The 13,834-nt window shown below is 47.3% G+C and overlaps 1 protein-coding gene across 1 annotated transcript in view; it reads left to right on the forward strand.

The window, feature by feature from the left end:
- Nucleotides 1–5,729, forward strand: part of LOC119450237 (sushi, von Willebrand factor type A, EGF and pentraxin domain-containing protein 1-like) — a 29,496-nt gene extending 23,767 nt beyond the window's left edge. Inside the window, exons 16-17 of the mRNA XM_037713620.2 lie at nucleotides 932–1,119; nucleotides 4,154–5,729. Coding sequence (XP_037569548.1) covers nucleotides 932–1,119; nucleotides 4,154–4,353 — 388 coding nt within the window. The 3' untranslated portion in view covers nucleotides 4,354–5,729. The remainder of the gene's footprint in view (nucleotides 1–931; nucleotides 1,120–4,153) is intronic.
- Nucleotides 5,730–13,834: the final 8,105 nt, after the last annotated feature.

Raw genomic sequence — 13,834 nt, forward strand, 5'->3', positions numbered from 1 at the left:
AGTTTGTTGTATAAACCTGCTGCTACATGCGCTCAGTAGCCGCAGAGCACTCCCTCTGCCGGTTGGCGCACTATTTCAAAAGTTCGGTTTCTTTTTGAACACACCTCGTATTTACTTCGCACTCATTTGTGTATCATGACTTATCTTTATTTGCAATTTATTAGTTGAGCTAATTTCTTTATTCGCCTAAAACTCGAGAAAATTCATAAAAATACGCCGCGTTTATTTTCCAATTTTCGCAAGTATTACGACGAATATCAGTACTATTAATGCGTGTGGTGAAACTCGGAAGTTTTTTTATCTGAAGTCTCATTGCACAGAAGGACAGTGAAAAGAAAAAGAAACGAAAAAAAAGGGGGGAGGAGGTAGGGATGAAATCTAAGGTAGTGTATGTGTTGCCGCATACTGGGATGAGTCGTATTTTGGAAAAATAAATAGCATACTTAAGTTGGTGCTGCAGCATGAAAAATTTCGGGGCCAAAATTCTTAGTAACTTATTGTGTTCGTTCTCAGCTGCGCTTCGGAAGCATGCGGGTTTCTCGGGACGCTTTCGATATTCGCTTCACGAAAGTTGGTCATTTACAATAAATACTACTCTGCATTGACACTCAGTTTTACACACTGTCCATTACTTCAAGATTCTGAGGACAAACAATTTTTTTGACATTCTCGATTATCTCGTCTAGACAAGCTTTATAAGGCACGCCATGTGACGTACTAGATGAGCATATTTTAGGATATATCTCTTTTATTTCCCACCATGCTCTAACATAGAGAAGAATCGTTGCCAGTCTGCATTTTCACAGCTTTTTTATATACCCACCCACAATTCTATGCTCAGAGACTGCTTCTTACATTGCCGGTTTTTTAAATTCATTACGTTCGTGGAAGTATCTGCTCACGCTGCTGCCCTTTCGATTTACCCAAACAGGAAAGACCGAAATCTACAAGCCTGTTTGAAGAGTCTCAAGAATTCATGGGTGTTCCACGAAATCTGCTCCCAGCAAATGTGCTCTTGCTACGGAAGTGCCTTCTGCTACTGCGACGCCTACGCTGCAGTGAAACTGGCCTGCGAGCTGCACAACGTGTCGTTAAGCCACCTGCCCGGGAAAGCTTGCGGTGAGTTCGGCTTGCTTCGATGGAAAAACAAGAACAACAACAACAACAACAAAGCAATGCTGTTAGTTTTTCGAAGACGTTGCCGCCCCCCCCCCCCTCCCCCATTTGCTATATATACATATATACCATATAATGGTATATGTATATAATATGCTTACGGGTTTTATATACTACAAAACAAGAGAGACATCATCGTTAAATGGCAACTAAGGTAAATTATTTCTGCTATTCACGATGTACATCCTTCTGGGCCCTTCTGCCACGTGCACTAAATGGCACTACTGAGAATTGTGAAGTGTTTTCAAAATATCGCTGAGATTAAAGGTTCGTGTGCCCACTCGCAATCCCTGCCCTCGAACCAATCATTTTTACTCACAACCCTGTGCTTTCCATTTGTAGCGTTGGCACAGGACCTGTAGCGCTGCTGCCGATATCTTGCGCAGCTGTCTTTAAACGCCGTGTCTAGGTCTGTTATTGCGATGGCGAGCCGTGTTCAGCGTATGTCCTTAGGTAGAGGTTTCGGAAGCATCATGGCCATTTCTAGAGCAATCTTTCTTTAGCTGTTTCGTTTTTCCCGAAGACAGTCGTGTGGCATAAGAACGGTTAAGGGCCATTTTAACAGAACACATAGTCCCGAGATGCCCCTATACTTGTTCTAACCCAGGCGCCTGGCAGCTGCAACGCCACTACTCGTGTCACGAGAGGCACCTCTCTGAGCTGCCCTGTTCAGTTTTAGTTGTCCTCAAAAGAACTTTGCATGTGCAATTCTTGAACTATATAGGCCTCGGTAGCCTAGTGGTTCTGCAGCTAACACAGGGTCGTGGAAACGATTTCCAACCACTGAAATACAAAAATACAAAAAAAGAAAAAAAAAAAACGCTAAGGAGAAGAATGCTGGTGTACTTGATTCAGGCGCATATAAAAGAACACCGTGGAATCAAACATTGTTTGCGAGTGCTCGGCTTCGCAGATCGTTCCGCAGTTTTACGACGTGGTAACTCTTCAGTACTTCAATTCATGAACCACAAAGAAGCACCACATTTTCGATGATCGTCATAGGCACTTTCCAGGTTCTTTGATTTTACACCTGAGCTTGGCTTCTTTTAGAAGTTGGGTGCACTAACAAATTTGCTCCGATTTCGCTTAGGCGTGGCAACTAAGCCCCAATGAAAATGACGTTCGTTGTAGCTTTCGGTGAACACTGGTCAGTCTGATAAATCGTAGTGATAACGTGGGCGGTGTGCCACTCAAACCACTGACGAAACGCCAGAAGGAAGCGAATGGTAATAGAATAGCTACATTATGTTGGCCTCTCTCGTGTTCTTGACGTCCACAAATCTTTATTTTTTTAATGTTGGCTGTAATTTCTGCGTTTTCTTTCGGCCTGGTGCGTTCGCGTTCCATCGTTATGCGTCGGTTCATTTTATGTGTTATCTCCTGATCTCACAAAATCTGCTTTTCGCTGTCTTAAAAAAAGTGCTTTAACATTTACAGGGATGCTTGACTTGGCATGTGGCCGTGTATGGGCGTTTTCCTTTTCGTGATTTCTAGCCGTAACAAAGTGTTAGATATCACGCCAGAAAACGCGCTCAATACGCCGTCACTTAGCGCTTCTCCTCCGGACTGTCCTGCGCATCACACGCCACGTTACGAAGTCTCCGCCACAGGTGGCGCCATTGCGGAAATGCTGGTGGCGCCATGGAATGGGCGCACGGTACTTGTTCTGTTGGCTGCCGTTTCAACATGGAGTCCACTTACATTTTGTCAAACTGATGCAGTGATGCGTGTTAGCACACTTATGTATGAGAAGCGCTCATGATATTGTAACGGTATTTCGAGGAGTAAAATACAAAAACTGGTTTATTAAGGGCGAACCTGTGCCCTGCAACTAACTATGTACACGAAGAGCTTTCAAGAACGTTCCACACGAGCGTCTCTGCGCCGAACGCACTTCTTTCTCTTCCAGTGATGGTTCGCGCCCCTGTCTCGTGCGCGTGCACGAGCGGCATACATTGCGCCACCCCACGAAACCAAGCAGGCGCGCGAGAGGTAGCAGACGCTCTTTTGACACAGTGGCTCACTGGCTACCGTCGTAGAACACATGTTTAGGAGCAGACTTGCGGCAATATTATATTACGGGGGAGATGCACTCGCCTTATCACAGAATTCTTACATTTCGAACGTTGAGACCACATGTAGAAAGACGGGCCCGTTTTATCGAAGAGAGAAAATGGAGAGAGTTTCTTTAATGAAAAGTGGAGAGTTTTTCCTGGCGGCATGCCTAACATGCGGAGGTGAATGCGATGATGAGTGAAATGACACACACAGTACGACACATAACACAGACAAAACATGCAACATAGGTAATTCAGGTATCTCTTTGGAGCCAGTGTCTCGCAGAAAAGTTAAATGCGCCTTCGTAGCGCGTTTAACTTTTGGACGTCTACAGGCGGGACAAATCCACGGTCGAAGCACATGTCGTACCTGAATATGCGGTTCACGAGCTATACAATTACTCCTGACATTAACGCGATGTATTGGAGCGTGAAGAGTGTAGCAATTATCGCATTTTCTTGAACTTTCGTGGTTATCGCAAGGTAATCTGGAATTCACGCGATGACGTTCTCTATAAGTAGGGAGCAAACTGATAGCTGCGTAATTGCGTTCGCAAGACCGCCGACCGTGTTTGTTTTTACCATCGCCAATTTGTACCTTAGTTTAGAGCGCCACTAATTTGTCAAATAAAGATAGTTATTTCCAAGTTCGTCGTTTTCCTGCCTGTCTGGCTGAGCCAGCGCCCGTCACTACGACGTGGTACTATGTTCAGCTACTCGACCCGAAAAGCGATGATTAAATTTTTTGGTGCGCCACGGTTAGTTTCACCGTAGCGCAGTAAGCATTCGTGCTTCTTGACACACTGAACCGTATTGACGACTGGTGTGCATTTGAACTGGTATCAGCGCATCCCTCGTTGAAGCAAGAAAGGTATTTCTGTGGGCGTGTTTAATGTTATTTGTACGAACTCTTCTCGCAGAAGGACGCTGTCCGCCAGGTATGGTGTTTCATACTTGCGGCCCGGTGGTCACGCCTCGATGCTCAATACGCAAGACCATTGACGATGGACCCTGCGTGCCCGGATGTTTCTGTCCTGCGGACCGAGTCTTGCACAACGGGAGGTGCATAGAGAAGCAAGAGTGCCCAGCGGAATCACTGACGCAGTTTGAAAGAACTTAACCAATCACCGCGACGAAAAACATCGAACCTGCCATCTCATCGTTGTCATTGGTGCTCATCTTTGGAACATCGGCACCTTCTCGCGGAAAAGTGTTGTTGCTGAAAAGAGAAAATTTGTCATGCTTTTTTATAGCACGGTTACTCCAATTTTACCCGTCGCGTTAGCCCAGTGCATTGCTATAGCGTTGCGCTGCTGAGCTCGAGGACGCGGGTTCGATACCGGCCGCGGTGGCCGCATTCCGATGCGTCCGGAATGCAAAAGCGCCCGTTTACCGTGCATTGGGAGCACATTAAAGAATCCTAGGGGGCCAACTTAATCCGGAGTCCCCAACTTCGGCGTGCCTCACAATTAGATCGTGGTTTTGACACGTTAAAGCCCAGAATATAATCTTTCGAATATTTTACGTGTATTTTACAGAGAATGCTGTATGAGGGACACTACTGCGGGGTTTACGGGCGATCTGAGTTGACCGGCCGTAATGCGCCTTGTCATGTGACATACCTTAAAATAAAATGATTGTCATCACGCCCATGTATATTCTCTGCAGGTCAGAATGGCGATTGATTAACCACTATATACAATGCCTTAACCATAAATACTATGTGCTTATCATCGATTGGCGTTAACCCGAAGTATCTCGCCGAAATATATCCGTCGAGGTACCGACCATGACGTAGTCACGCCAGACCTTGGCTGGGTAGACAAATAAAGCTTCACTTTTAAACTCTCTAATGCCGCGACCATAATGTTGCCGTGGCGCCTCGCCGTATTCATTTAATCACATTATAGTTTTTCACGTGGCAGAGTGGGGGATATAAAAATAAATAATGCGCAATCTTTCTACCCTGGCTACAACTTTATCCTTGTTTTTCTTGCGTTTTCGGAGCTCTCTCTGGGTCCCCAAATAAGGCCCCAAGGCCGCAGTAATTTGTGCCGCCACTACTTCTGCCGCGCTCCTGCGATAGTGGGTGCCATATCTTGCAAGATGGCCCTCTCCTTCGAGCAACTCACCGTTATCGATGAATCTTGCCTTTAAGGACACACACAGCTTTTTTACCGCTGCGTTCGATATGATTGCACGCGCCGTCGTTTATTTCATAGCACTGTCACTTCCGGCACTGAGCGGACGATGAGTCGAGGTGCGTACGAAGCTGCCTTCTCACGGATCACTTCAACCACATCTTTAGGTTTTTGTCCCTCTAAGTACATCATCAACTCCTACTAGCAGCACTAGCAGACAACACTCCTGGTGGCTTGACTCATTCACTTGGAGGGAGAACCGGTGGAGTGCGCAGTTCACTAGTTGCATGCCGAGCCCAGTGTATACCTTCAAAGCGGCGTTGCATACCGAAGCGCTGGCGCAATCCGTGGTACATTTCCATCGCCCACGAGCAATACCTTGTCTGACAAGTCGGCTGTTTCTGTCGGCTGGTTTGCATCCTCTTCGACGTCGTTGTCTGACGACAAATGATTTCGACCACGCCGGCTTTGCGGCTCCTGTTACCTTGGTACTCTTTTACTTGCGCTTTGCTACCCCTAGCTGCGCTGGCGTACCATGTATTATGCGTTCCCGACTGCAGTGCTAGCAAGTTGAGGATCCCTGTCCTTGATCCAGTCGTCTGAGCGGAGGCTTTCAGCTAAACTGGTGGAAGGAGAGCATCCTGTTCCTGGCCTGTCTGATTTGGCATCAGAGCATGCTGGTCTTCGACTAGTGGTTGAGGCGGCGGAGGGGCTGCCGAGTTGGTCGCAGCATTCTTTCCTGAGCTCTCTAGAGAGCAGGCCACAGTGGCTTCCGTTACTCTAGAAACTTCCTGAGTGGAGGCGGGCACTGTAGTCCGTTCTTTCTACCCGAGCAAATGGATCCTACTGCAGGGCTTTAAACTGTCGCACAAAGTGCCGAAGCTCAGCGACCTCGGACTCTGCCTCATGTGGTTGGGCACTCAGTGCTTTAACTTCCGACTATGTTGCCTGTATATAGGCTGTCCTGTTGTTTCTCCATCATTAACCACTGCTAGAAAATAAGTGTTTGCTGGTTTGTATGCATCTAGATCCGGAAAACCTGCTTCCTCTATGTAAAGCCACCTGCCACGTCAATTAGCCTGAACACGGGATTCCCCCGGGGGTCGAGATTGCTTCGAACCCTCGACCACCGCCCAGGCTATTTGCACTACAGACGCAGACTACCTACATGTTATCGCGACAGCGGGAGGCCGCGGAAGGAGCAGGTGGGGTGAAGTGCAGTAGAGATGAATTCTATATCGCGCCGGAGGGCAATGAAAATGCTAAGCGCCGCCAAAATGACTCTGCCTAAGCTTACTCGCACTTTTAGACATACAGAGGGGAGCGCCCCTCACGAACCCGTGAGGTCTACACCCCCTGTTCGCACCGCAATAAATTCTGTACACTGTGGTATCGCAACGTTCTACAGATTGAATCGCGCCTCTGGGCAACCGCAGCGTCATCTGTTGCCGACAGTCGCAGTTACGATCGGAGAGCGGCGCGTAGGCCTAACTGCTATCAGCAACACTCCGACGCAGTCTGGGGTTCTGAACGCCCTGCTGCTCGTCGATGGTGTACGCACGACAACGTATACGCACTCACACTAGTGATGGAGAGGCGAGGCTGATGTCGGAGCGCAAACACGCACATGTCACATAGCCTACACATGCACCTGCATCACACGCACCCGCGGGTGGCGCACCCGCTCACGCCATCTAGACAAATGCACCTTCTCACGCACCAAATGCACTTTCTCATGCCCAGTGAATTTTATAAACAGTGATCAGATGTTTGTCGAAAATATACAGAATAATCTTTACACTCTCTTCATATGTGCAAATGCTTATTTTTGCACTACTCTTCCAGGTAAACAACTTGCTGATTTCAGCAAAAATTTTGTATAGATGCAGCATTGTGCCGTGTATTCAGTTCAATACCACGTTTATGAGCACTACTTGCCTGTTTCGTTCGCGACAAAGCCGGAGTGTGCGTCATTTGCGGCGATACCGCTAAAAAATGTGTCGATTTTGCTGCAACGGAACAATGATGCCATCTGTCGCCGCTATGGTGGAGTGCCGCTTTCACCGTAGTGACAACAGATACCGTTCTGTTGCAGGAGGTCAAGTTTTATTGTCAACGAAAGAAACAATTGACGCTGGTCAATATTGTATTGGACTGGATGCGCTGCTAAAGGCTACATCTTAGCAAAACATTAGCGAGAATGAGTCAGGCGGTTTGGAAAGGCATGTCCAGTACCGGCTGTGCCATACACATTGTCACGAGGGTTATGCTTAATATAGAATAAAAAATTGATCAGTAAAAATTTTTGTAGGGAATTTATCTGATATCCCAAGAATTCAACACAAAACATTTTATTCAACATCTGCGTTCTTGGCCGTTATCACAGATTTTAAGCCATCTGGGCACGCTTCAATCGAGGCCTGAAAGGTATCCCCATGAGACTTTTATTGCGATAGCAATTATATGGACACTCAAAAGCAGATTTCTGCCGTCGGCGTCGCCGTCGCCGTCGCCGTGAGGTTCCGTATGACGTCAATAGAGATGAAATCGTCGCCGCGCGCCGCCGAACGCTGTATGTGCGAGTGAAAGGGCATGAGGGGCGCGCGCTTTCACGGAGAGTGAACGCACGGCGGAGAACAAACGCGCGTTCTGCGCCGTGCTCTCTTAAGGGCTGCAGAAGTAGGCGTCTCTTTCCTCCTTTACAATCCCCTTATATGTAGAGCAAACGCGCCTTCCTCCGACGCGCGAAAGGCCGTGGGGGAGGGGGGGGGGAGGGACGGGAGGCGACGTTTAGCTGCGGCACCAAGTGCCCTATTTATATCAGAGGCTCCGCCAACAATCACCAACGCCGCACGCATTTTGTGCGAACGTGGGCAAAACGCCGCCGGCGTCGACAACAGTTCTGCGTGTTGCCGGTGCTGCTGCATGTCCAAGTTTATACAGCTGATAAAGCTGCTATTATTACTCCGTATAGCTCTCTACAAATTTGCTATCGCAATTGATGCTTCGCCTTTCAGGGGAAACTGCGTCTTTTTAAGAATATCCCACACACAGAAGTCGATTAGGTTTAGTACAGGGCAGTTCGGTGGCCACTATTCAGCTGGAATGAAGTCGGGCCTGAGAGCGCGGTATCACTGCTGTGGTGTTGATTTGCTCTTCGAATAATATGTTGGGGCGACGTCCTGCTGCGAAGTCCAAGACTGCTAAGGTGAGAAGTGACCACAGATACAAGACGACCACTGCTGGTTACGCCCTTAAATGAGTGCCACGTACATGTACATACATGTATTCATGAACGCATGTACATGTATTCATTCTTGGAAAGCTTGTTTGCAACTAGGCTCTAAAAATGTCGAGAGGCTGTTCGTACAGTTCTGGTAATGAGAATTATTGATCTTGCATTTAAAAGGAATCCGAATTGTCAGTGATAGTCGGCTGTCTTGTTTTAACGAGCTAGTAGAAGCATGGTACCTAATTATACTGAAATAAATATTTCTGTTGTAAGTGTATGCGTCTGCATTTCACTATTCGAGATTCGGCTCCATATACGATACTTCCTATTGGTATTCGATTTGCATTCGAAAATATTGACATTCGCCCACCTTTAATAAGCAATCATTTGCTATTCGCATGAAGTTAACTCCCTGCAAAGGCCAGTTATCACATCTAACCGAATTCCATTGTAAAAGTGCCCGGAAATAGTTAGCCACACGACACCCCACGCCTGTTTTAAAGCAGTGCATTGTAGCGCTTCGACTGGCGTATTATTCGTTGTTCTGCATGGAAAGCGTTCAATTTTGCTAAGCTGGTGTTGTTTCCACGAAAGTTGCATGGGCCGGTGAGAGCCTAAATTACTTGGTGTTTTTTGGAACGGTGAGGACTAATCACGGCACTGGCCATTGCAGCATGCCATTTGGTTAACTAACATTGTTCCGGTAGCTGCCGAACAACGGAAATGGACTATGGCCTACATGACCCAGAACGAAGTTATTGGAGGCAGTGAAACGCAAGTCAGTAGTGAATATGCATCTAGCCGAAACAATACGAATAGCTTCGCGTCCATGCAAGAATACTGCAACACGGGTGATCACAATTACCATAGTGGCAATAGCATTGAACGACCAATCACAGATGTCAATATTTCAGAGTGTTATAATTGAAACGAATAAAGCCATTATTCAGGACAGTTTGGGAAAACCAAGAACACAGACAATCACTAATTAGACTTTCACTGCTTGAGAGCACTTGGCTGCATGTTATAAGTGGCTGGGCCTAATAAATTTTGTGGCGAGCCCACACCGCCGACCCACATCGCTCACACGTTTGTGATGTTGTGTGACGCGAAGAGAATATGCGAAATACACCGTTGGTAAAAAAAAAAGCAGGAAGGCAAGAATAACGTGCAATATTTATTCAGGGGCTGTGCACCCGGTCAGTAATCCTCATCAGCCTCTGTTTCTAGAAATACGTGCTGGTGTATCTCTGCTCCCGCCGTCGCGTTCGAGTATTTCAAAGCGGAGTCAGTTGTTGAAGACTGTGGCGCTGACTTTCCAGATGCTACAACGCTATCTAATGGCCGCGTAGCGTTGGATCCGGGTGAGTGTATTGCACTCCCTGCGACAGAGATGCGGCTGCTTTTACCTGTAGACTGTACACTCGGCGTCTCGGTATCGCTGTACGTCGAGCTCGCATCGTATGTAAGATTCGCCATCGTCGCGAAGCTCGCAGTAGCAACTTCACTACCATTGTCACCGGTTACGTTTGATGCGTCGTCCGGGTGACGAGTTGTAATTGCGCTATGGGCATGCTTGGTGCTCGTGGAATTATCGGGATGATAAGACATCCTCGTGTAGTGACGCTTTGTGCGACGTCGGTTGTTGTGGCGCACCCAGGTGCTTGCGATGGCAGACGTGTGAATAGTTGGAGTCACGGGAGGCACGCGGGGAACAGGTGATGCTTCTGAAAGAACATTTGGAGTGTAATTAAGATGCAGGTAACCGCACAAGTCCTTTCCTTCATCAGCGTTCCTGTATTTCTAGCTAATTAAATTCCCCTCACCCAGCCACCTGCAAGTCTTCCTGGTAAGATCATGTACACCCTTGCAATATTTAACAGCGCGGCAATATTTAACAGTGGAGCTGTTGAAGCTCTTGGTTAGGCCGCGTTGTGGGAACAAGAACTGTGGGCCGATCCTGGAGGTTGTGTAGAAATGGTCCAAGCGCAATGGCACACCCTGTGAACTCTGTGAACTAGCGAAGCTGTTTAAGGTCGAGGATGGTCCGTCGAGTGTACGCCGCAAAACCTGCGTCTGGCTGATTACGTCACCATGCGTCGCCTAGCAACGCTTCGTCCCAGCTGGGCCGGCCGCGCCGAGCCTCGGAACAGCTGCGTGAGCCGTGACATCATCGCGTGCCGCATTGCTTCGCCTTAACTTTGCCGAGCCATGACGTCACCGCGCCGTGCGGAGTGGTTGCCGCGGCTACGCAGAGGCGGAGCTAAGCCGTGACGTTACTGCGCCGACCAACGAGATATACACCTCCGCGTCGCCACCGCGGCGACACAAAAGCCCCGCCGTCTCCGCGCCGAGCACATCGCCGCGAAAATGGGGCGGCCGAAGAAGAGGAAGCGCGGCGCGGAAGCCGCCGCGTCGCTACTCGAGAGCGAGTGAGACGACTTCGGTCCGATCCCGAGTACCGCGCCGCCGAAGCGGCGGCGAAACGTCGGCGATTCGCAGAAGATCCGGAGTTACGAGCCCGCGAAACCGAGCAAAAGCGTTTAAGTGTCTAGAAGCATCCAGATACTTTAATGACCGAGTGTTCGTTGCTCCTTGGGCTGACGATGATTCCGGGGTGATCTTGCGCAAAACGTGGCCGAGTCTCGAAGCATAACCTCATAAAAACTTGGCCGAAGCGAGATAAAGTTAGGTGGGGTCGCCAGCTTCGCTGTTTGCCCAGTCTTCGCATCACTGTGTGAAGCTGCCCCTAATTTTTTAACAATATTACGCGAGCGTAGACCGCACGGCGTGTCAGTGGTCTTGTAGCGGTGAGGGGCACTCCTGAAGCGAACAGCGCAGCAGAATGCATTAGAACTACAATTCGCCTTGCACGACCACACACAGAGTTGCCCATCCCGTCGTCCCTCGCCGCTACAAGGCCGCTGACATGCCGTCTGGTCGTCGCTCGCGTGATATTGTTAAAGAATTGCAAGCGTGTACATGTGCATGTACGTAGCACATTTACAGAGATGGACACACTTCTCTAGAAGGCGCGAACCAAGTTCTCAGGGCTGCGCTGGCGCTATCTGATGATGACATGTGGCACAATATCAGCTGTATGGGGGCCTGCGTGACTACATTTGCAGACTTCATTGATTTTTGTCCACCTGGTGGTCGGCACAAGCTTTGGTAGCTGCTTTTGTTAAGACCTTGTACACATGGGCTAAGTTCACCTGAATTGCAATGTTCCTTTTGATGAAACTTCACGTACGTGGAAAGTTACCAAAGTGTTCACTTAGTCAATGCAGATGTAACTTTTTGTCTAAATTTTGCCACTACTGTGCGTGAACTGGCTTTACTGCACCTCACTGTTCACACACTTTTGCCACATCAAAGCTTGAGATAGATAGGTGAAGGAGAATGCTGTTCTTGTTCTTTGGGGGCCACATTGAGAAAACTTTTCGTTCGTTCGTAAGTGTTGTTTGCTAGTTGCCAGCTGCGTTGGCTAATGTATGTGCGACTTCACGATTGATTGCACATCTGGTCTTCGAAAAATGCTGGCGTAAGAAGGTTTTCGTGAGCACAAGCCGGCAATTTTTTTTGCTGCTTTGCTAGGCATTCACCAGATGCTGGATGATGTTGCGTGAATTAACTGCCACCGTAGTTGAATAGGTGAAGAACTTTTGACCAAGACAATGCACGTACAGTTTCAGCGTTGTTGGTTGTTTGTGTTCAGATAAAAAAGCCTGTTATCTAACCGTGGCTTATGGAGAATAATACCCAAATAGAGGCGTCAGTACATTGCCGTTCATGGATCGTTTTTCCATAAGTTCGTTGCGAGACGATGATACATGAACTTTAATTCATTTTCTGCGAGATATTGCGGGATGAAACATCTCAACACTGACGCTCGTCTCATGACCTCTTCGAAATGAACAGGCCTCGAGAACACATAGGCTTCAATTGCACAATTGCATGTGTTTAAAAAACGTTCCTCTACAAAATTAATTAAGATATGGATTAACGCAACCTTTTATCCACGTAATGTTCCCCACTGAGCAACATGTTTCAGCAGCAGCAATATTCGAGAAGATTGCACAAAGTTCTGATTTCACACATTTTATTGTTGCAACAGACATGTGCACATATTTAGACACATGTTTTGCAGACTTATTAAAGCCTCCTAAAATTGGGAAAACTATAACTTTGAAGGCACCGCATGATATACAATAAAATCTGTAATTCCAATGAACTTTTACCAATTTCACGTACTTAGGTAGCAAATGAAGTAGCAAATAAAGTTTTACTACGAAATAACTTGGTGTCGGGCCAGTTGCTTGATTGTAGCACAAATAACACACACACAAAGATCAGACGACAGGACATCACGTGAACTACCGAGAAGAAGAAGAAAGAAAGACACATGTAAAAGGGCCCATGGTGAAAAAGTCCTCTACATATTTATGCTCTGCTGGAGTAAGAATGGGAGCACTGAAACGCCGAGGATTTCTCAGCGTAGTGAATGCAAACAGTTGCGCAAAGGCCATGTTAGTGACTGCATAGAAAGCAAGGATTGAAAGCACGGGATACGTTTGAGCTGGTGTCAGAAATGCAAATTAAACTCAATGCGATGCAAATCGATGCAAATCCTTTGTTTCGCTTTGGCCAAATTGATAATGTATATCTTGAGCGCGCGGATGGTACGAGCACTCACTACCCAAGTTTTCAAATGGATATCTGCGCTCCCTCTTCGTCCACTGAAATATATATATAGATTTGTTTAATGAGCACAGTTGTATTGAGAACAATACATTTTGTGTGTAGCTGCCTCACTGATTGTATGCAAGTGTTTGCCTAGCTTTATTTATTTAGCAATATGGCTAAATAAGCGCTGAGGACGCCAAGCTAGCCTGATGTGGTGGTCTATTATGCTACAGGAACTGTGAGCAGCTGACCCCTAGGAAGAGTTTGTGAAGACGACGACATCAATGCGAATGGCTAATTAACAGCGCACTTCAATATCTTCTTATATCTATATACGATGTTGCATATTTTGACCACGTCTTCGTCACTGTCGTAAATTGTTCAGATTTAACGAGAGAATGCACAACAGTCATAAATACAGAGACCTGAACACAGGGAATTTATATCTGCCTGTCTTTTTCGATGAAGAAGAATATTAAATCAGAGCAGTTACAGGAATGATATACTAGGGGTGGGGTTCGTGCTGCTATACTGCAAAGAAC

Source organism: Dermacentor silvarum, chromosome 4, assembly GCF_013339745.2.
Source record: "Dermacentor silvarum isolate Dsil-2018 chromosome 4, BIME_Dsil_1.4, whole genome shotgun sequence".
Taxonomy (NCBI): Eukaryota; Metazoa; Arthropoda; class Arachnida; order Ixodida; family Ixodidae; genus Dermacentor; species Dermacentor silvarum.